Source organism: Sus scrofa, chromosome 2 (assembly GCF_054392235.1).
Source record: "Sus scrofa isolate SSC_HxYL_T2T_F1_AM1 chromosome 2, Sscrofa_HxYL_maternal_Yorkshire_Landrace_v2.0, whole genome shotgun sequence".
Taxonomy (NCBI): domain Eukaryota; kingdom Metazoa; phylum Chordata; class Mammalia; order Artiodactyla; family Suidae; genus Sus; species Sus scrofa.
This window is the reverse complement of record NC_139384.1, coordinates 90,094,081-90,116,130: the sequence shown is the minus strand read 5'-3', so window position 1 is coordinate 90,116,130 and position 22,050 is coordinate 90,094,081. Positions and strand designations below refer to the sequence as shown.

The 22,050-nt window shown below is 42.1% G+C and overlaps 3 protein-coding genes across 5 annotated transcripts in view; 1 reads left to right on the top strand and 2 right to left on the bottom strand.

Moving 5' to 3' along the window:
• The window catches only part of MSANTD5 (Myb/SANT DNA binding domain containing 5), a 65,442-nt gene that overhangs the window by 9,428 nt on the left and 33,964 nt on the right, over positions 1-22,050 (top strand). Inside the window, exons 3-4 of one of the 3 annotated variants that reach the window (XR_014837991.1) lie at positions 5,000-5,050; positions 10,423-14,231. Coding sequence is in view for 1 of the 3 variants with exons in the window: in XM_013987544.3 (XP_013842998.2) it covers positions 5,000-5,050 (51 nt within the window). In the remaining 2 variants the exon portion in view is untranslated. Of the gene's footprint in view, positions 1-4,999; positions 5,051-6,679; positions 6,839-10,422; positions 14,232-22,050 lie in introns of those variants that run through there. The other 2 variants (XR_014837990.1, XM_013987544.3) reach the window with 2 other exon arrangements.
• On the bottom strand, positions 10,363-11,340 carry LOC106507313 (olfactory receptor 1f45-like). Its single transcript, XM_013987543.3, has one exon. The coding sequence runs from the start codon at positions 11,338-11,340 to the stop codon at positions 10,363-10,365; it is 978 nt and encodes a 325-aa protein (XP_013842997.2).
• On the bottom strand, positions 16,440-21,039 carry LOC146405563 (olfactory receptor 1f45-like). Its single transcript, XM_085013694.1, has one exon. The coding sequence runs from the start codon at positions 17,904-17,906 to the stop codon at positions 16,929-16,931; it is 978 nt and encodes a 325-aa protein (XP_084869820.1). The 5' UTR covers positions 17,907-21,039; the 3' UTR covers positions 16,440-16,928.

Here is a 22,050-nt window from a genome sequence, read left to right as displayed (position 1 = left end):
TCAGATTCTCTTTAGTTGCTCTATTCTTTCTCATATCTCACACTGATCCAATAATAAATTTAGGACTTTTCCAAATCTCACAGCACAACCCTGCTTCAGTCACAAAAGAATAAACTTAGTGCTTTCTGATTTGGATTGTTGAAATGCCCAGTCCATATTTTTATTGCCTCTTAAGTAGCCTCCTTAATCGTCACACTTTAGGAAGGCTTTGTTTTTCTTAGTCTGCATCCCCAACATGTTCACTTAGATTATGGCACAGATTATTGGTCAGTTTCTAGTATAGGTGTAAGTTAGCAATGAGCTTGTACAGCCTTGAGCCAACTTTGCCAGTGGCCGATTTTGTCAATTGTCAAGTTGACGAGCTGCTCATGGTTCCCCTCTATCCAGGCTGAGACACCTTTGCAAAGGTTTCTACCTGTGATGTCAGGGTCACATCAAGCTGATGTTTGTGTGTGGCATGAGGTATAATTGGTGTTCACTTTTTTCCATGTCAAAATCCAGTTGTTCCACCATCATTTGTTATAGGGACTTTCTTTTTTCTCAGTGAATTGCCTTGACGTCTTTGTCAAAAAACCCATTCAATTCTAGTCAGGACAGAGTAACAGAGACTGAATTTATCTTCCTGCTAAAAAATGGATGAGATCTAGATCTGAGCACTGAATATGCTTATTTATATTGGAATAACACTGCTTATAGCCTCTTTCAGTAGACAGAAGAAGGTAATAAATGTGTGTATACTAATGCTATCTATCTATATTTAAATTAACGTGAGTTCATACTGACATCTCTAATTTTAATCTAGCACTGTAGTGTTCATTCTAGCCTTCCTCCCAACCTCTGTTTATTTATAACTTCTTTACTTGACAGTGAGGAACTTTAATTCCATCACCTACGGTTAATTTGCTTATTGTTCATGCCCAACATGCAGGTAAGGTAGTTTCAGAATTGCTAATTTGTCACCCTGTAAGAAACAAATTTACTAATTGCAATTCCATGTTAGTGTACAAATCCTGATTCTTTAGCCTAGTAATATGCAGATAAAATACTGTTTTCTAGAGTTACTTAGGACAGCTCTTTTTCCCCAACCCTCTTCTGTGAGGTTATATCATATTTGTAAGACAATTAGATCTACTTGTTAGGTTGCGTTCCATCCTATAATCCTCTGAATCCTTGTGGTTATTTTTTTTTAATATTGCAAATAGTAAGTGTATTTGTTAGTTAGAGCTGTCATAACAAATACTACAAACCAGGTGGCTTAAAAAACAGAAATTTATTTTATCACAGTTCTGGCGTTAGAAGTCCATGATCAAGGTGTCAGCAGGGTTGATTCCATTCTGAGGCCCTTCTTCTTGGCTTATAAATGGGCATCTTCTCCCTTTGTTTGCACATGGTCTTTCCTCTGTTCATGCACACATCTGTATGTCCTAATCTTTTTTTTTTTTTTTTTTTTTTTGTCTTTCTGCCATTTCTTGGGCCACTCCCACGGCATATGGAGATTCCCAGGCTAGGGGTCCAATCGGAGCTATAGCCGCCAGCGTACGCCAGAACCATTGCGATGTGGGATCCAAGCCATGTCTGCAACCTACACCACAGCTCACAGCAATGCCAGATCCTTAACCCTCTGAGCAAGGCCAGGGATCGAACCCGCCACCTCATGGTTCCTAGTCAGATTCATTAACCACTGCGCCATGATGGGAACTCCTGTATGTCCTAATCTTTTTTATTATAATGACACCAGACGTATCGTGTTAGGGCCCACCTATATGTCCTCATTTTACCTTAATTATTTCTTTAAAGGCCTTATTCCAGATACACTCACATTCTGAGGTCCTGGGGGTTAAGAATTTAACATATGAATTTGGAGGATGGGCACAATTCAGCCCATAAGAGTAAGGTTCACTATTTGTGTTGTATATTCTATAGGTTTTTGATGAATACATGATTATGTCTTTGATCCATTTTCAGTTAATTTGGTATAAGGTAGGGGTCCAGTTTACTTCTTTGACATATGAGTATACAGACATCCTTTGTTCTTTCCTCAGTGATCTTGGAAGCCTTGTTTAAAAAAAAAAAAATCGGTTGACTATAGACAAGTTCTATAAAAGGGCACAAAGGGCCAACCTTGTTTTGGCTGCTCCCCCATGACAGCCCTTTTGTGTCTGATGGGGGCAAGAAGTCTGATAGAAGACATACAAAGTGCTGAGGAGGCAGTGGCCCAGGAGAGTGATTGAATGCAGAAAGCAAAAAAATGTTAAAAATCAATTGATTATATATATAAGGATATATTTCTGGTCACTCTGTTCTAGTCCATTGGTCCATACATCTGTTGTTTTGCCAGTACCACACTGTGTTTATTATTGTAGCTTTGTAGTGACTTTGAAATCAGGAAGGATGGGTCCTCCAACTTTCTTCTTTTCCAAGATTGTTTTGGCTCTCCAATGTCCCTTAGAATCCCATATGAATTTGATGATAAATTCATATGAATTAGCTTTTATATTTATGCAAGAAAAAAAACGCTATTGGAATTTTGATAAGCAATGCTTTGTAGATCACTTTGGTCGTATTTTCTTCTTAATAATATTGTTACCAAGTCCAAGTTCTTACTGCTTTCTTCATGTTAGGCCAAAAATCAAGAGACAAGGTGTTGGGGCAAGGAATACTGACTTGATTTTCAAAGCCAACAGACTGAGAAGATGGCCAGCTAGTGTCCAAAGAACTATCTTATCTGAGTTAGAATCCAAGCTTCTTTTATACAAAAGGGGAAGAGGGGTAGCTTGTCGTTGCATTCTTCTTGGTACCGACCAGAAGGAGATGTGATAATCCTTCGTTCTTAGAGCAGCCCCACATAGGTCTGCTCATTGATGTTCCTATAAACCTCCAACAAGACAGTTGTTATTTTCTGTTCTGTAGCTTTTAATCTCTATATGAATCTTACTCTTTTTGATGCCATTGGAAATAGAATTTTCTTAATTTTCAGACTGTTCAAGGCTAATGTATAGAAATAAAACTGATTTTTGGTGTTGATTTTATATTTAAATTTGATCTTGTTGCAACTTTGCCAAATTAATTTATTGTTTCTAACAATGTTTTGTGGATTCCTTGGAGATATCTGCATATAAGATCATGTTATTTGTCAACAAATATATTTATGCCTCTTTTTGTATGATTTCAATGCTATTTATTTCCTTTCTTGCCTAATTGCTTTTGCTAGAACTTCCATAATCATAGAGTGGTAAAAGTCCTATCCTTGTCTTCTTCCTGATCTTAGGAAAAAGCATAATTATTGCATGTGATGTTATCTTTAGCTTTTTCATATACGGCCTCTGTCACATTGAGGAATTTCTCTTCTATTCCTAGTTTAATTAGTGTTTTTATCAGGAAACTGTATAGGATTTTGTCAGTTTTTTCTTTTTTTCTTTTTTTTAAATTTCTCTTTATTTCTATCACTTTTTTAAAATTTCTCTTTATTTCTACCACTTTTTTTATTACTCAAATGAATTTATCACATCTGTAGTTGTATAATGATCATAACAATCTGATTTCACAGGATTTCCATCCCATAGCCCAAGCACATCCCCCCAAGTTTTTCCTAAACAATTGAAATAATCATGTGTTTTTATTCCCCCTTAATTATATTAGTATGTACTTTTACTTTGATTGGTTTTTATGTGTTGACCACTGTAGCATTCAGAGGATAAATATCAGTCGATCATGATGTATAATCCTTTTTATATGTTGCGGTATTAACTTGCTAGTATTTTCTTGAGAATGTTTGCGTCTATACTTATAAAAACATTTGTCTGTAGTTTCTTTGTAGAGTCTTTGTCTTTAGTATCAGGGCCTTAGAGAATGAATTAGAACATGTTTTGTTTTGCTTTTTTCTTTAATGTTTTGGAAAAGTTTGAGAATTGCTGTTAATTCTTCTTTAAATATTTGGTAGAATTCACCAGTGAAGTTCTGGGATTCTGGGCTCTTTTTTAGGAGGTTTCTGAATACTTATTAATCTCCTTGCTTGTTATAGATCTAGTCAGATTTTCTGTTTTTTCTTAAGTCAATTTTAGTAATTTGTGTGTTTCTAGGAATTTGCTCATTCCATTTATGTTATCCACTTTGTTGGCATACAATATTTCATACTATTCTATATATTCTCTTTTATTTCTATAAAATTAGTCACAGCGAACCCTTTTCACTTCTGATTTTATTAATTTGTGTTCTCTTAATGTATCTTTCTCAATCTAGCTAAATGTTGAAACCATACCCTGTGCCTTACACACTCAAGACCTATAAGATAGGAACAAAATAGAAACAAAATGATAACACCAAGAACACCAAGCTTGTTTTGCAGAATACAGGGGAAACTTCAGATATGGAAACAATTGGCAGATAGCCTCTCCAACTGAGCATCACATGAGCTCTTTCAGAGACCGGGATAGTGAACTTTCAGAGACTGATTGTGAACTTAAGACATCAAAGACCAAAAATCCACCACATGCAACATATAGAACCCCCAGTTATTTGTCAAGACCCATAAAGAGGCATGAAAAGTTGAACCTATGCAGAGAACTCTTGAAACTTACAAATTGCTCTCCACCAGTCATTTCTGAGCCCCTTCCCCATCTTTCCACTTTCACTATAAATAGCCTACTCGATAGCCAGTCAGAAGACAGATCCAGCATTGCCTCTTGTCTCATGCTTGGCTGCCCTGGAATAAAGCCTTCTCTCTTTCTGAGAAAGACCATTGCCTGAGTACTTGGTTTTTCCATTGCGTCATGGGCAGCAAGGCTCTTTCTTGGTTACATTGTCAATTTTATTGATCTTTTCAAAGAAACAGTTTTTGCATTTGTTGATCTCCTTTATTTTTAATGTATTTATTTTGATATAATCTTTATTATTTTCTTCCTTCTAATAGCTTTGGGTTTAATATGCTCTTCTTTTTCTCATTCCTTAAGGTATACAGCTAGATTACTGATTCAAGATCTTTCTTTCTTTTTTAATACAGGTGTTTACAGCCATCCATTTTCCTCTTATCATTGCCTCTTCATTGCATCTGGTAAGTTTTGATATGCTCTGTTTTCATTTTCATTCATCTCAAGATGTTTTCTAGTATCTTCTTTGACCATTTGGTTGTTTAAGAGTGTGTTCTTGGATTTCCCTAGCGGCTCAGCGGGTTAAGGATATGGCGTTGTCACTACTACAGCCCTTGTTACTGCTGTGGCTCAGGTTCAATCCCTTGCCAAAAAAAAAAAAAAAAAAAAGAAGAGTATGTTCTATAATTTCGACATACTAGTGACTTCTCCAGTTTTCCTTCTATAATTGATTTTTAGTTTTTCCCTGTTTCAATCAGAAAAGAGCAAAATGATTTTTTTTTTTTTTTGGCCACACCTGCAACACATGGAAGTTCCTAGGCCATGGATGGAACCTATGCCACAGCAGTGACCCAAGCTACTGCGGGACAGTGATGCACCACAAGAGAACTTTAACCCACTGCACTACAAGAGAACTCATAAAATGATTTTTTCCCCTGGCTTATTCAAGTTTGTTTTGTGGCCTAACATGTGGTCTATACTGAAGAATGTTCAAAATGCACTTGAGAATGTCTGCTCTGCTGCTGTGGGTGAAGTGTTCTGCATGTGTTTGTTAGATCTAATGGTTTATAGTTTTATTTGAGGTCTCTGTTTCCTTATTAATCATCTACCTGTTTGTTCTATCTGTTATTTAATGGGGGTCTTGAAATCTCCAATTACATGCAACTCAGAGATATTGTGGATTTGGTTCCAAACTACAGCAATAAAGCAAATATTGTGAATTTTTTTTGTTTCCCGTGCATAAAAAAGTTTTGTGTACACTATACTATAGTCTATTAGATATGTAATAGAATTATGTCTAAAAATGTGTACTTACCTTAATTAAAAATACTTTATTGCTAAAAAATGCTAACCATAATCTGAGCCTCTAGTAATTCACAATCTTTTTGCAATAGTAACCCCAAGAGTCACTGATCACAGGTCACCATAACAAATGTAATCATAATGGAAAAGTTCAAATTTGGCAAGAACAGCCAAAATGTAACACAGAGACAAGAAGTGAGCAAATGCTGTTGGAAGAATGCTATGTGTTCAGCACAGGATTGCTGTAGACCTTCAATTTGTAAAAAAAAATGCAGTATCCATGAAGTACAATAAAGCAAAACACGATTGAGGCTTGCTTGTATTAGTATAGAATTGTATATTTTTCCTTTCAATTCTGTCAAATTTTGTTTCATATACTTTGCAGCTCTGTTGTTAGGTATGTGTACATTTAAAAGTCTTAAATCTTCTGGCTAGATTGAGCCTTTTATTAATGTTTAATGTCCTATTTGTCCCTTGTACCTTTTTTGACTTAAAGCTGATTTTTTTTTTTTTTTTGTCTTTTTAGGGCTGCACCCACAGCATATGGAGGTTCCCAGGTCAGGGATAGAATTGGAACTCTAGATGCCAGCCTACATCACAGCCACAGAAATGCCAGATCCAAGCCTCTTCTGCAACCTACATCACAGCTCATGGCAATGCTGGATCTTTAACCCACTGAGCAAGGCGAGGGATTGAACCCACATCAATGTGGACACTAGTCACGTTTATTACCACTGAGCCACCATGGGAACTCCCTATATATTTCTTTTTATGTTTCTTTTCCATTGCAGGTTATTACAAGATAATGGAGAGAATTCCCTGTACTGTGCAGTAAATCCTTGTTGTTTATCTGTTTTGTATATAGTGGCATATAGTGGTTAATACAATATTGCTAATTTATGTCTACCCATAATTTCCCCTTTGTCAAGCATAAATTTGTTTTCAATGTCTCTGAGTCTGTTTCTGTTTTATAAATAAGTTCATTTGTATTGTTTGTTTAGATTCCACATATAAGTGATAGCATGTGGTATTTATTTTTCTCTCTCTGACTTCCCTCACTTAGTATGATAATCTCTAAGTCCATCCATGTTGCTTAAAATGGCATTATTTCATTTCTATGGCTGAGTAGTATTCCATCGTATATATATCTTCCTTATCCATTCATCTGTCAACAGACATAAAATCCAGTTTTCAGATCTCAGTTGACCAGGCCCTTCCTGATCTGGTTCCTGTTTACCTCTCTGACTGCCTCTACTACCAACCACATGGGACCTCATACACTGCCTGTGGTCTCAGGGTCTTTGCACTGGCTGTTCTTGGCCTGGCCTTCTCTCTGCCTAGACCTAGGCTGTCCTTGTATCTCAGAGTTTGTGATGTGGGTTCACCATGAGGCTGTGCCCTGCTGGGAACAGGGCATGTGCATCCCATTCACTGCTAGGTGCCTAGTGCCTGGAACAGTACCCAGCAATGGTCAGTGCTCAATAAAGCAGTGAAATAAAAGAATGAACTTTCACAAAGATACAGCACACCCAAGTCACCAGTGTAAAATGAAGACCCTGTGTTGGATAAGAAGTGTTTTGTGATTAATGAATGCATTTAAAACAACAAAATTGTGACTTCAAGCATGAAATACAGGCTTTTCTAAGGGAGCAGAGTGGAGAGGAGGTGGTGTCATCATTGTCAACATGGGTGCTGTACCAGTGGGAATTTCCTGGACTGTATGAGTAAGGAGGAGGAATTGTGTGTTTGATCCATGTGACCCAGGATGTGTGTCTGCTATAGACTAGAGGGGGCCATCGGGCTCCTGTGAGCCAGGTGCAGCCTGCAGGTATACTTGGTTTGGATCCTTAATATTTTATGGAACATTTCTTATTTGCTGACTTTTTTAAAAATTTTATTTTATTTTTTGCTGACAATTTTAGAAATCAACAATTTCATATAAAATCTGGAATTCTACCTCCTCTAGAAAAGTTAGCAGAACTGGAGCCTTTGGACTCCTGTTGCTGAAGGGCAGCAGTCAGCTGGAGAAGGAGAAGAGCTAATACTCACTGACCCTGCACTCAGCCCTGAACCAAGATGCCCAGGGGTCTCTCGGAGCCTCCCTGTGCAGTCAGGGTATTCATGTCCCCATTCACATGAGGCAGGGGCTGTGCAGAGGAGCAGAGTAGTGGTCCTACTCTCTGGGCTGCCCCTTGTCATCTGGTTTTACGGTTGTTGTCGCCTCCTGGTCTGTCCTCTGGAATCCCTTGGGAAAAGTCTACTCATTTCCCATCCTCTGTAGTATCTGCTGGAAGCTCTCACTTCTCAAAATTTTCTTAGCCCCAGACAGTCTAAACTGTGAAGGAGTTTTGACATCTGGAATGAAAAATTTGGACAAAGTTCTGTAGGCTATGAAAATCTGACTTTGATTTTAGGTACAGAGTTGTTCAGTCTAACTTTGAACAGAAAGCCAAATAAAATATTTAACGTAACATCACCAGTATTACACACCACCCCTGTCTCCTCCCTCTTGATCCTCTACTCGACAATAATGTAGTAATAAGTCATTGACTTAAGCTGTTTGGCTTTGAATGATTTCTTGACCAAAATATAGTATTAGATATGATTCCTCAAGACTTATTTGTTTATTTATTTATTTATTTATTTATTTATTTTGCTTATTATGACAAACTTGAAGTGTCCAGATCAATTTATTTATGATACAAATTCTTGAAAGAACTGGATCACTAGGCATTTCCTTATAGGTGCTATAGAGAGTTTGTGTTGTCGTCATGCTTTGTATTGTGGGATTTGATCTGCATCATCAAGTCTGAATTCTTAAGGGACATTGGCAGCCATTTTCATGTAGCAGAAATACCCCTCTCATCCTTCCTGGCAAAAAGAGTGACAATATAGGGACAGGTTTGTGCTTAAATATCAGTTGTATCTCACATTTAGAAATTATGATGAGCCTGAACCAGTAGTTTTTGATTCACAGCATGATATGTCTGAAGTTTAGAATGGATAGAAGACGGCCTGTTTTGAAAATGGGTGTGGAAGTACACTGAATACCTCTGTATGTCTCACATGTGAAAAGTTTGTCTAGGTAACCATATTTATTAGGAGTCATAGTTCATCAATTAGACGACATCAACTTTCAGTAGTCTGGTGATGAAAGGTCAATATTAAGAACAAAGTCGTCTGCTAAAGGCCAGTTGACTCTGTGAGAGATTAAAGTCCACATGAGGTTTAGCTTTCTGCCCTCACACCTGGGGAGACAAGATATTCCAGGCAGGACAGTCAGAATCTCTACGAGGCTGCATTATCCAGGAAATGGCAAGAAGAGACGCTCATGAGAGTCAACGCTGGGCTCTTCTAGAAGGCTCCCTGGCTGGCATGGCCTTGGAACAGATGCTTGAAGGACAAGTTAGAAGGAAGTGGTCCCATGTACTTTGAAAATACCTGCAGTGGCCCTGCCACAGAGCAACCCCTGCTGCCTCCAGGGAGAGCAGTGCCTGGGGAACTGTCAGGAAGAAGGATGAGTTTCTGCTTCAACTTTCACTGAGCTGAAGTCAAACTTTCTCCCTAAGTGGTTTTAATTGGCTCACAAAGAACTGTCCCCATGGGTTAATTAGTGCTGGATGGAAGTTGCCTGTGGGGAAATGGAGGGGGTGCCTTTGGGGGAGTTCCAGCTGCAGAAAAGGGGCCTCTGACCTGGTCTCTGCTAACTTGGGCCCTGGAGGGTGAATTCCCAGACCCAGTCCTGATTTCCTGGCTGTCCTTGGGGAAGGTGCTGCCAGCCTGTTCTGCTTCTAGAGCAAGAGGGCACTAGAAGCCCCACATGAAGCTGAGCTTTAATTTATCACCAGTGCATGTCCTCTGAGTACTTCCCGTGCAGGAAACCACAGCAAAGGCTGATTCAACCTGGGCCCCTGAAGTAAACTATATATATTCAATTATGTCTTTGTGTGTGAGTGTGTGTGTGGGGGTGGGTGTTTTAGGGCCACACCAATGGCATATGGATGTTCCCAGGCTAAGGGCGGAATTGGAACTGTAGCTGCCGAACAGCGCCAGAGTCACAGCAGAGCAACATCCGAGTAGTATCTGCGACCTACACCACAGCTCACAGCAGTGCGGGATCCTTAACCCACTGAGTGAGGCCAGGGATGGAATCCATGTCCTCATGGATGCTGGTCAGGTTCATTACCAATGAGGCACCACAGAAACTCCCTCCAATTTTGTCTTGTCCTCAATTTTTGTGGCCTGTAAAATGAATGTTTTAGAATCACACTTTTATATAGGTAACTACTTAATGGTTTTATGGCTTATGAGCACCTACCTATTAGTTTCATATTTCATAACACAACTGTAATCACATATCATTTAATTAGAGGAATAGTCATGGGTACGTTTACACCTACAGGAACTCAGTGTCTCTGTTTTTAAAATGAAAAAAAATGTATGCTATCCAAGAGTCCTCCCTGCTCTAAAATTTTTAAACTATTGAATCTGATATTAGTTTCCTTAAAGCTCTCTTCATGTCACGATTTCTCAGGCTGTAGATGAAGGGATTGACCAGGGGAGTCACCACAGTGAAGATGACAGTGGCCACCACGTCTTGTACTGAGTAGGAGGATGAAGGGCGCATATAGACCCCCAGGATTGCCCCATAGAAGAGGGAGACCACAGTGAGGTGGGATCCACACGTGGACAGGGCTTTCCTTACTCCGTGAGCAGATGGCAACTTCAACACATTAGAGAAGATGAAGGCATATGAAACAATGATGCACGTGAATGGTGTCATAAATATCAGTCCACCCTCAGTGAGGACCATCAGTTCATTGATGAAAGTATTAGAGCAAGACAGCTTTAGAACTGTATAGGGATCACAGAAAAAGTGATGGACAGCGTTATTGGAACAAAACGTGAGCGTCCTCATGAGAAGAGTGTGTAGGAGAGCATGCAGGTTGATCACGACCCAAGAGGCAGCCACCAGCAGGACACAGAGCTTGGGCCTCATGATCATGGTGTAGTGGAGTGGGCAGCAGATGGCATTGTAACGGTCATAGGCCATCACACTCAGGAGGAACCCGTCCATGTTGGTGAAAGTGATGAAGAAGTAGATCTGGGTCATGCATTCTGCATAAGAGATGGACTGGCTTCCCAGGATGTGATTCACCACCATCTTGGGGATCGTGACTGATGAAACGCAGATGTCCACACAGGAGAGGTTGGCCAGGAAGAAGTACATGGGCGTGTGGAGATGCCTGTCACAGCCAATGGCCAGGACGATGAGAAGGTTGCCGATGATGGTGATCAGGTATATGCACAGGAAGAGCCCGGAGAGCACCTCCTCCTGCTCTGACTGCCCAGAGAGTCCCAGGAGAAGGAATTCTGTGACCCTGGTCTGGTTGTCTCTGCCCATGTCTGCAGGGGAGAGAGAGAAAATGTCATCGCACGGTAGTAGGATCATATGCAAACAGGGGAGCCCATTTCATATCCTGGTACGGTTTATTCATTTGGTTGAGAATTACCTGCAACTGAAACATCTTATGGAGTCTTTGTAGAGAAAAGGCCATGTTAATTTCAACAGAGTTTGATGACCAGAGGCTATAGTTTTGTTTATTCTAGTCTCGTTTGCTGGGTCGCATTTGTAGGTACTTTTGTGTATGGTATTTAACTTGGTCCAGTAATTTGAGGTGTTTGTTGTATTTCACTTTGCAGATGAAGGACCTCGGGCTCAGGATAAATCAGTGATGTTTCCAAGTCACAGACCAGTCAAAGTTAGATATCCAAACCAGATAAAATGCTTTTGTCTGTACACTCTTTTTTGACTCGCTGGTAGTTATTAATTTACAACGTATTAACCAAGTGGCAGGCTCTGTGTTAAGTGCTGAATTAACGTACCTGTGAATTTTCTTGGGCATTTATATTTTCCCAGAATGTGTAAACCCTGTGGGTTTTGCAAGACCTTCTTGGCAGTTCGTCCTCAACATTGTAATGACCTCGTGTCCACTGTGTAGTTGTCCTCTCACCATAGGTGACCGCTATTGGGAGGGCTGACCTGAGCGTGCTGTTCAGGTTTCCCTGTGAAGCATTTTTTTGCTTTCTGCCGGTCAGAAAAAGAAAGACAGTCAGGCAAAACATCGGGATTATGTTCTGCTGTTGGACACAGGGATCTCGTGAAGGCTAAGGAACAAATTCAGGTGGTACACCCAGCAGATAACCCCAGGACTAAGAAATCAGTCTAGGCAGGCAGTGGGGGGCCGGGGGGGGGGGGAGGTCAGTCAGGTAAAGCCATGTGAACACGATGCTCCTGGAATAATGTATGGTACCTGGTAGTAAAGGAGAGGAGGAGCATCCCTGGTGAGACTAAAGGGCTGAGGAAAAGGGACGAGAGAGAGGCAGGCACCTGCTCTGTGAAGTGGCCTGAGTGGGTGGGGCAGGGGGTATGTCTAGGAGGTTGGTTGTAGCATTTTCATAAGATGAAGGCAGGTATTTGTGCGTCAGTCACTGGGAGATTTAACTTAGTAAAATTCAGGGGAAAGTGCTGAGATTTGACATCGTCCCCCCACCCCCACCCCAGGACCATTTCCAAGAACAAAGGTAGGTAGAGTGCTAGTCGACAGAAGCTAGAAGATGCTCCAGAAGGAGACGCTTAATGTAGAAGCTGACGATGAGGGAGGTTTGTCATCAAGACCAACACGAGAGCAGCTGTCCAGGCAGATGTGATTATTCCGGTTCTAAAGAGAGGTGGTTCCCTGGAGTGGAAATGAGGAAAAGCTGAAACAGCATGACAAGTGGGATATCTCTTTAGATGTCTGTGCATTGCTGCTAAGGCCAACTGTGGAGGACCAAAGCTCAGAGTATCCCACAGCCCCTCGTCAGAGAGTCTGTATCAGGAGAACGAACAGACTGGGAGGGTCAGTTACAGGAAAAAATGATGTAACTTCATGGGTAAACCCCCAGGGTTGAGAGTCCCAAGGAAACCAGCGACCTCTGTCATGCACGTCATTCCCATTACTCTGATTGGCTAGTCACCACCCACCTCTAAGTGTTGATGCCGCTTCCCATGCTGCTTCCTTACAGGGGGAGACTGCTCTTCCAGTCCCCTTGGAATCGTGTTTATTTTATGAGATGAACGTGCGGATACCTGGCTTCAAGCATGGATCTCTTGTGCGTCTCTTTAGTACGTGACCGTCTCTGAGACATCTGACATACCTGCAGCATTGACTGCTTGTGTTCCTGGACCTTTGCCCTGAGGGTGCTTAGTGCCTGGACCCCACCCCATGCTGACTCCCCTCGCTGGGGCTCCGTGTGCCATCTGAGCAGCCTCCCTGTGGGACACCTCTGTTAAGTGGTCCCAGACCACAGTGAATGAACACAGCGAAGCACCTGGCAAAAAGGTGTGGCGATTAAGGGAAGAATAGGAGGGTCTTGAATGTCTGACACAAAAGAATGAGGCTCTTTTGGGGGCCAGGGAGGGTGGCTCTGGGCTCTGGGCTTCTGGCCAGGATTTCTAGGAGCCTGCAGTCACTGATCCTGGCACCACCACCCTTCGTCAGCCCCTTCCTTTCCCACTGCTTCCTCTTCTGTCTCCAGCTTGGAGACATGCTTGCTCTGTCCTGCAGTGGGCAGCACGTCCGGAAAGGGGAGGGGCTTGGCTATGTCAAACCAAGAGATGTTTGCCCTTTGAACTGGGTGAGATGCAGCAGGATTTAGTGTGTCCAATTTTCCCAGTGTAAATGTATGTGTTTGTGTCCGTGTGAATCTGTCCGTTGTTGGAGGCAACCATGCCCTCACCTGCTTTCCCAGCTCTTCTTACCTGGCTGCTCTCTGCTGGGAGATGCTGTCATGGAACCCCCATCTCCACTGGCTCCTTGCGTGACCTTGGATGATGGGAAGGTCACAGCTAGCACCGAGGCTTGAGGAAGCTTTTCTCACTGGAGGAGAACACTGAGATTCAGACACTGTGCCTTTCTGGGTCTGTCTTGAATGATTTGGAGGAAATGTGTAGACCTCCCTTCTCTGGAGACTGGGGCTTTCATGGGGATCAGGGTAGCAATAGTTGCCACGTCTGGGTGTCCCTAGGGTGGATTCCCCACAGCTTCTCATTAGTGGCAGACATAGGAAGTGTTTGTCTCTCCTCTTCTATCTGGAATCTGAAAGTAGGAGCAAAAACCAATTCTTGTGCAGATACCTTTTGCACAATATTGGACATTCAACTCCATTTTTCTTTGATTTCCAAAATAGGAAACAGACTAAGCCAGGAGGGTAGAGGGAGGTTACTTGTGATCATGAAATATATAACACACATAAATATTTTACCCATAGAGAAACTGTGTAAAAAAACCCAAACAAAAATTTTAAAATCCTTAGAGCAAGTTCCTGTTGTGGGGCAGCGGAAACAAATCTGACTCGTAGCCATGAGGTTGTGGGTTTGATCCCTGGCCTCGCTCAGCAGGTGCGAGCTGCGATGTAGGTTGCAGACTCGGCTGGGATCCCACGTTGCTGTGGGTGTAGCATAGGCGAGCATCTGTAGCTCTAATAGAACTCCAGCCTGGGAACTTCCGTATGCCGCTGGTGTGGCCCTAAAAAGCAAAAAATGAAATAAAAATAAAAACCCTTAGAAATACGCAAAGAATTTCACTAAATAACGCTTTTGCTGGAATATTGTTTATGCTTTACTCAGATGTAATCAACCAAGTAGGCAAAAATAGTGATTACCAGAGATTGAATTACCAGATGAAAGTCTGATCTAAAACATGTATATATATCAGATCCACCGCTTAAGAGTAAATGACAATAAAAACAAAAATAAACAAATGGGACTTAATTAAACTTCAGAGTTTCTGCACAGCAAAGCAAAAACCCTAAACAAAATGAAAAGACAACCCACAGAATGGGAGAAAATCTTTGCAAATGAATCGACTGACAAGGGACTAATCTCCAAAACTTATAAACGCCTCCTACAGCTCAATACCAAAAAAACAAACAACCCCATCAAAAAATGGGCAGAAGATCTAAACAGACAGTTCTCCAAAGAAGACATACAGATGGCCATAAAACGTATGAAAAGATGTTCAACATTACTCATTATTAGAGAAATGCAAATCAAAGTCACTGAGGTACCACCTTACACCAGCTAGAATGGCCATCATCAAAAAGTCTACAATCAATAAATGCTGGAGAGGGTGTGGAGAAAAAGGAACCCTATTACACTGTTGGTAGGAATGAATATTGGTGCAACCGCTTTGGAAAACAGTATGGAGATTCCTCAGAAAACTAAAAATAGAACTACCATTTGATCCAGCAATCCCACCCCTGGGCATCTATCCCGAGAAAACCATGACTTGCAAAGACACATGTACTCCCGTGTGCATTGCAGCACTATCTGCAATAGCCAAGACATGGAAACAACCTAGATGTCCATTGACAGAGGAGTGGATCAAGAAGATGTGGTACATATACACAATGGAATATTACTCAGCCGTTCAAAGGAAAGAAATAACAGCATTTTTAGCAACATGGATGGACCTGGAAATTATCATGCTAAGTGAAGTCAGTCAGTCAATGAGACACCGACATCAAATGCTCTCACTTACAGGTGGAATCTTAAAAAGGACACAATGAACTTCTTTGCAGAACAGATAACTGACTCACAGATTTGGAAAAACTTATGGTTTCTAAACGAGACAGGTTGGGGGTGGGGGATGCACTGAGGGTTTGGGATGGAAATGCTGTAAAAATTGGTTGTGATGATTGTTGTACACCTATAAATGTAATAAAATTCATTAAGTATTTAGAAAAAAAGAAAAAAGTGTGCTTTAAAAATAAAAATAAAAAAATAAAAGCTGCCACAGAGGAAAAAAATAAATAAATAAAACATGTATATATATATATATGTGCGTGTATATACATATATTATCAAATTATACACACATTTGTACTTTATGTGTATTTTATACAGAGAATATATACATAATTTTATATATAGCAGATATATATACATACACACACACATATGTATGTATGTATTTCTCTTAAACCTAGGAAATATTGAATAATATTGAACATCTTATTAGTTAAAATAAAACCCTTTAAAAATTCCCTGAACTACTGACTTTAAGGACCACGTTCTCTGATCACACAGTGAAAAAACAGAACCCAGCAATTATAAAGTAAGAAGTAACATAGTTGCTCTTGAATTTTTAAAAATTGAGCTATACTTTTTATAGTAAAATTATCTTTCTTACAGTTCAGTTCTGTGAATTTTGACAGATACATGCAGTATTGTGACCACCACGATAATCAAGGTATCAAACAGTTCAATCACCTCCAAAAAATTCCCTTTTGCCCTGTTGTAATTAGCCCTACCCAGGCTCCAGCCTGTGTCAGTCAATGATATTTGTATATCGAGAGTGCGTCCCTTTTTATTTTTGAGTAATATATAATGGTTTTGATGCACCAGCATTTGTGAATTCATTCATCAGTTGAAGGCCATGCTGTTTCCAGTTTGAAGGCTTATAAATAAAGCCAATATAACTCTTTCATTTTTGCTTTTTAGGGCGTCGACTGAGGTATATAGAAGTTCCAGGCTAGGAGTCAAGTTAGAGCAGCAGATGCTGGCCTACACCACAGCCACAGCACCTCTGGATCCAAGCCAAATCTGCGACCCAACCACAGTTCATGGCAATGCTGGATCCTTAACCCAATGAGTGAGGACAGGGATCTAACCCGAGTCCCCACGGATCCTAGTTGGGTTTGTTACCACTGAGCCGCAACAGGAAATCCATCGAATTATGTCTTCTCCTGAGTTTTTGCGGCCTGCTAAATGAATGTTTTCGTATCACACTTTTATGTAGATGACTACTTAATGGTTATATGAATTATGAGCATCTGTCATACCAGCTTCATGTTGAAAAGCACAACTGTAATCACATACCATTTAATTAGAGGAATAGTCATGGGTACGTTTACACCTACAGGAACTCAGTGTCTCTGTTTTTAAAATGAAAAAAAAATGTATGCTATCCAAGAGTCCTCCCTGCTCTAAAATTTTTAAACTATTGAATCTGATATTAGTTTCCTTAAAGCTCTCTTCATGTCACGATTTCTCAGGCTGTAGATGAAGGGATTGACCAGGGGAGTCACCGCAGTGAAGATGACAGTGGCCACCACGTCTTGTACTGAGTAGGAGGATGAAGGGCGCATATAGACCCCCAGGATTGCCCCATAGAAGAGGGAGACCACAGTGAGGTGGGATCCACACGTGGACAGGGCTTTCCTTACTCCGTGAGCAGATGGCAACTTCAACACATTAGAGAAGATGAAGGCATATGAAACAATGATGCACGTGAATGGTGTCATAAATATCAGTCCACCCACAGTGAGGACCATCAGGTCATTGATGAAAGTATTAGAGCAAGACAGCTTTAGAATAGGATAAGGGTCACAGAAAAAGTGATGGACAGCGTTATTGGAACAAAACGTGAGCGTCCCCATGAGAAGAGTGTGTAGGAGAGCATGCAGGTTGGTCACGACCCAAGAGGCAGCCACCAGCAGGACACAGAGCTTGGGCCTCATGATCATGGTGTAGTGGAGTGGGCAGCAGATGGCATTGTAACGGTCATAGGCCATCACACTCAGGAGGAACCCGTCCATGTTGGTGAAAGTGATGAAGAAGTAGATCTGGGTCATGCATTCTGCATAAGAGATGGACTGGCTTCCCAGGATGTGATTCACCACCATCTTGGGGATCGTGACTGATGAAACGCAGATGTCCACACAGGAGAGGTTGGCCAGGAAGAAGTACATGGGCGTGTGGAGATGCCTGTCACAGCCAATGGCCAGGACGATGAGAAGGTTGCCGATGATGGTGATCAGGTACATGCACAGGAAGAGCCCGGAGAGCACCTCCTCCTGCTCTGACTGCCCAGAGAGTCCCAGGAGAAGGAATTCTGTGACCCTGGTCTGGTTGTCTCTGCCCATGTCTGCAGGGGAGAGAGAGAAAATGTCATCGCACGGTAGTAGGATCATATGCAAACAGGGGAGCCCATTTCATATCCTGGTACGGTTTATTCATTTGGTTGAGAATTACCTGCAACTGAAACATCTTATGGAGTCTTTGTAGAGAAAAGGCCATGTTAATTTCAACAGAGTTTGATGACCAGAGGCTATAGTTTTGTTTATTCTAGTCTCGTTTGCTGGGTCGCATTTGTAGGTACTTTTGTGTATGGTATTTAACTTGGTCCAGTAATTTGAGGTGTTTGTTGTATTTCACTTTGCAGATGAAGGACCTCGGGCTCAGGATAAATCAGTGATGTTTCCAAGTCACAGACCAGTCAAAGTTAGATATCCAAACCAGATAAAATGCTTTTGTCTGTACACTCTTTTTTGACTCGCTGGTAGTTATTAATTTACAACGTATTAACCAAGTGGCAGGCTCTGTGTTAAGTGCTGAATTAACGTACCTGTGAATTTTCTTGGGCATTTATATTTTCCCAGAATGTGTAAACCCTGTGGGTTTTGCAAGACCTTCTTGGCAGTTCGTCCTCAACATTGTAATGACCTCGTGTCCACTGTGTAGTTGTCCTCTCACCATAGGTGACCGCTATTGGGAGGGCTGACCTGAGCGTGCTGTTCAGGTTTCCCTGTGAAGCATTTTTTTGCTTTCTGCCGGTCAGAAAAAGAAAGACAGTCAGGCAAAACATCGGGATTATGTTCTGCTGTTGGACACAGGGATCTCGTGAAGGCTAAGGAACAAATTCAGGTGGTACACCCAGCAGATAACCCCAGGACTAAGAAATCAGTCTAGGCAGGCAGTGGGGGGCCGGGGGGGGGGAGGTCAGTCAGGTAAAGCCATGTGAACACGATGCTCCTGGAATAATGTATGGTACCTGGTAGTAAAGGAGAGGAGGAGCATCCCTGGTGAGACTAAAGGGCTGAGGAAAAGGGACGAGAGAGAGGCAGGCACCTGCTCTGTGAAGTGGCCTGAGTGGGTGGGGCAGGGGGTATGTCTAGGAGGTTGGTTGTAGCATTTTCATAAGATGAAGGCAGGTATTTGTGCGTCAGTCACTGGGAGATTTAACTTAGTAAAATTCAGGGGAAAGTGCTGAGATTTGACATCGTCCCCCCCCCCCACCCCAGGACCATTTCCAAGAACAAAGGTAGGTAGAGTGCTAGTCGACAGAAGCTAGAAGATGCTCCAGAAGGAGACGCTTAATGTAGAAGCTGACGATGAGGGAGGTTTGTCATCAAGACCAACACGAGAGCAGCTGTCCAGGCAGATGTGATTATTCCGGTTCTAAAGAGAGGTGGTTCCCTGGAGTGGAAATGAGGAAAAGCTGAAACAGCATGACAAGTGGGATATCTCTTTAGATGTCTGTGCATTGCTGCTAAGGCCAACTGTGGAGGACCAAAGCTCAGAGTATCCCACAGCCCCTCGTCAGAGAGTCTGTATCAGGAGAACGAACAGACTGGGAGGGTCAGTTACAGGAAAAAATGATGTAACTTCATGGGTAAACCCCCAGGGTTGAGAGTCCCAAGGAAACCAGCGACCTCTGTCATGCACGTCATTCCCATTACTCTGATTGGCTAGTCACCACCCACCTCTAAGTGTTGATGCCGCTTCCCATGCTGCTTCCTTACAGGGGGAGACTGCTCTTCCAGTCCCCTTGGAATCGTGTTTATTTTATGAGATGAACGTGCGGATACCTGGCTTCAAGCATGGATCTCTTGTGCGTCTCTTTAGTACGTGACCGTCTCTGAGACATCTGACATACCTGCAGCATTGACTGCTTGTGTTCCTGGACCTTTGCCCTGAGGGTGCTTAGTGCCTGGACCCCACCCCATGCTGACTCCCCTCGCTGGGGCTCCGTGTGCCATCTGAGCAGCCTCCCTGTGGGACACCTCTGTTAAGTGGTCCCAGACCACAGTGAATGAACACAGCGAAGCACCTGGCAAAAAGGTGTGGCGATTAAGGGAAGAATAGGAGGGTCTTGAATGTCTGACACAAAAGAATGAGGCTCTTTTGGGGGCCAGGGAGGGTGGCTCTGGGCTCTGGGCTTCTGGCCAGGATTTCTAGGAGCCTGCAGTCACTGATCCTGGCACCACCACCCTTCGTCAGCCCCTTCCTTTCCCACTGCTTCCTCTTCTGTCTCCAGCTTGGAGACATGCTTGCTCTGTCCTGCAGTGGGCAGCACGTCCGGAAAGGGGAGGGGCTTGGCTATGTCAAACCAAGAGATGTTTGCCCTTTGAACTGGGTGAGATGCAGCAGGATTTAGTGTGTCCAATTTTCCCAGTGTAAATGTATGTGTTTGTGTCCGTGTGAATCTGTCCGTTGTTGGAGGCAACCATGCCCTCACCTGCTTTCCCAGCTCTTCTTACCTGGCTGCTCTCTGCTGGGAGATGCTGTCATGGAACCCCCATCTCCACTGGCTCCTTGCGTGACCTTGGATGATGGGAAGGTCACAGCTAGCACCGAGGCTTGAGGAAGCTTTTCTCACTGGAGGAGAACACTGAGATTCAGACTTTCTGGGTCTGTCTTGAATGATTTGGAGGAAATGTGTAGACCTCCCTTCTCTGGAGACTGGGGCTTTCATGGGGATCAGGGTAGCAATAGTTGCCACGTCTGGGTGTCCCTAGGGTGGATTCCCCACAGCTTCTCATTAGTGGCAGACATAGGAAGTGTTTGTCTCTCCTCTTCTATCTGGAATCTGAAAGTAGGAGCAAAAACCAATTCTTGTGCAGATACCTTTTGCACAATATTGGACATTCAACTCCATTTTTCTTTGATTTCCAAAATAGGAAACAGACTAAGCCAGGAGGGTAGAGGGAGGTTACTTGTGATCATGAAATATATAACACACATAAATATTTTACCCATAGAGAAACTGTGTAAAAAAACCCAAACAAAAATTTTAAAATCCTTAGAGCAAGTTCCTGTTGTGGGGCAGCGGAAACAAATCTGACTCGTAGCCATGAGGTTGTGGGTTTGATCCCTGGCCTCGCTCAGCAGGTGCGAGCTGCGATGTAGGTTGCAGACTCGGCTGGGATCCCACGTTGCTGTGGGTGTAGCATAGGCGAGCATCTGTAGCTCTAATAGAACTCCAGCCTGGGAACTTCCGTATGCCGCTGGTGTGGCCCTAAAAAGCAAAAAATGAAATAAAAATAAAAACCCTTAGAAATACGCAAAGAATTTCACTAAATAACGCTTTTGCTGGAATATTGTTTATGCTTTACTCAGATGTAATCAACCAAGTAGGCAAAAATAGTGATTACCAGAGATTGAATTACCAGATGAAAGTCTGATCTAAAACATGTATATATATCAGATCCACCGCTTAAGAGTAAATGACAATAAAAACAAAAATAAACAAATGGGACTTAATTAAACTTCAGAGTTTCTGCACAGCAAAGCAAAAACCCTAAACAAAATGAAAAGACAACCCACAGAATGGGAGAAAATCTTTGCAAATGAATCGACTGACAAGGGACTAATCTCCAAAACTTATAAACGCCTCCTACAGCTCAATACCAAAAAAACAAACAACCCCATCAAAAAATGGGCAGAAGATCTAAACAGACAGTTCTCCAAAGAAGACATACAGATGGCCATAAAACGTATGAAAAGATGTTCAACATTACTCATTATTAGAGAAATGCAAATCAAAGTCACTGAGGTACCACCTTACACCAGCTAGAATGGCCATCATCAAAAAGTCTACAATCAATAAATGCTGGAGAGGGTGTGGAGAAAAAGGAACCCTATTACACTGTTGGTAGGAATGAATATTGGTGCAACCGCTTTGGAAAACAGTATGGAGATTCCTCAGAAAACTAAAAATAGAACTACCATTTGATCCAGCAATCCCACCCCTGGGCATCTATCCCGAGAAAACCATGACTTGCAAAGACACATGTACTCCCGTGTGCATTGCAGCACTATCTGCAATAGCCAAGACATGGAAACAACCTAGATGTCCATTGACAGAGGAGTGGATCAAGAAGATGTGGTACATATACACAATGGAATATTACTCAGCCGTTCAAAGGAAAGAAATAACAGCATTTTTAGCAACATGGATGGACCTGGAAATTATCATGCTAAGTGAAGTCAGTCAGTCAATGAGACACCGACATCAAATGCTCTCACTTACAGGTGGAATCTTAAAAAGGACAC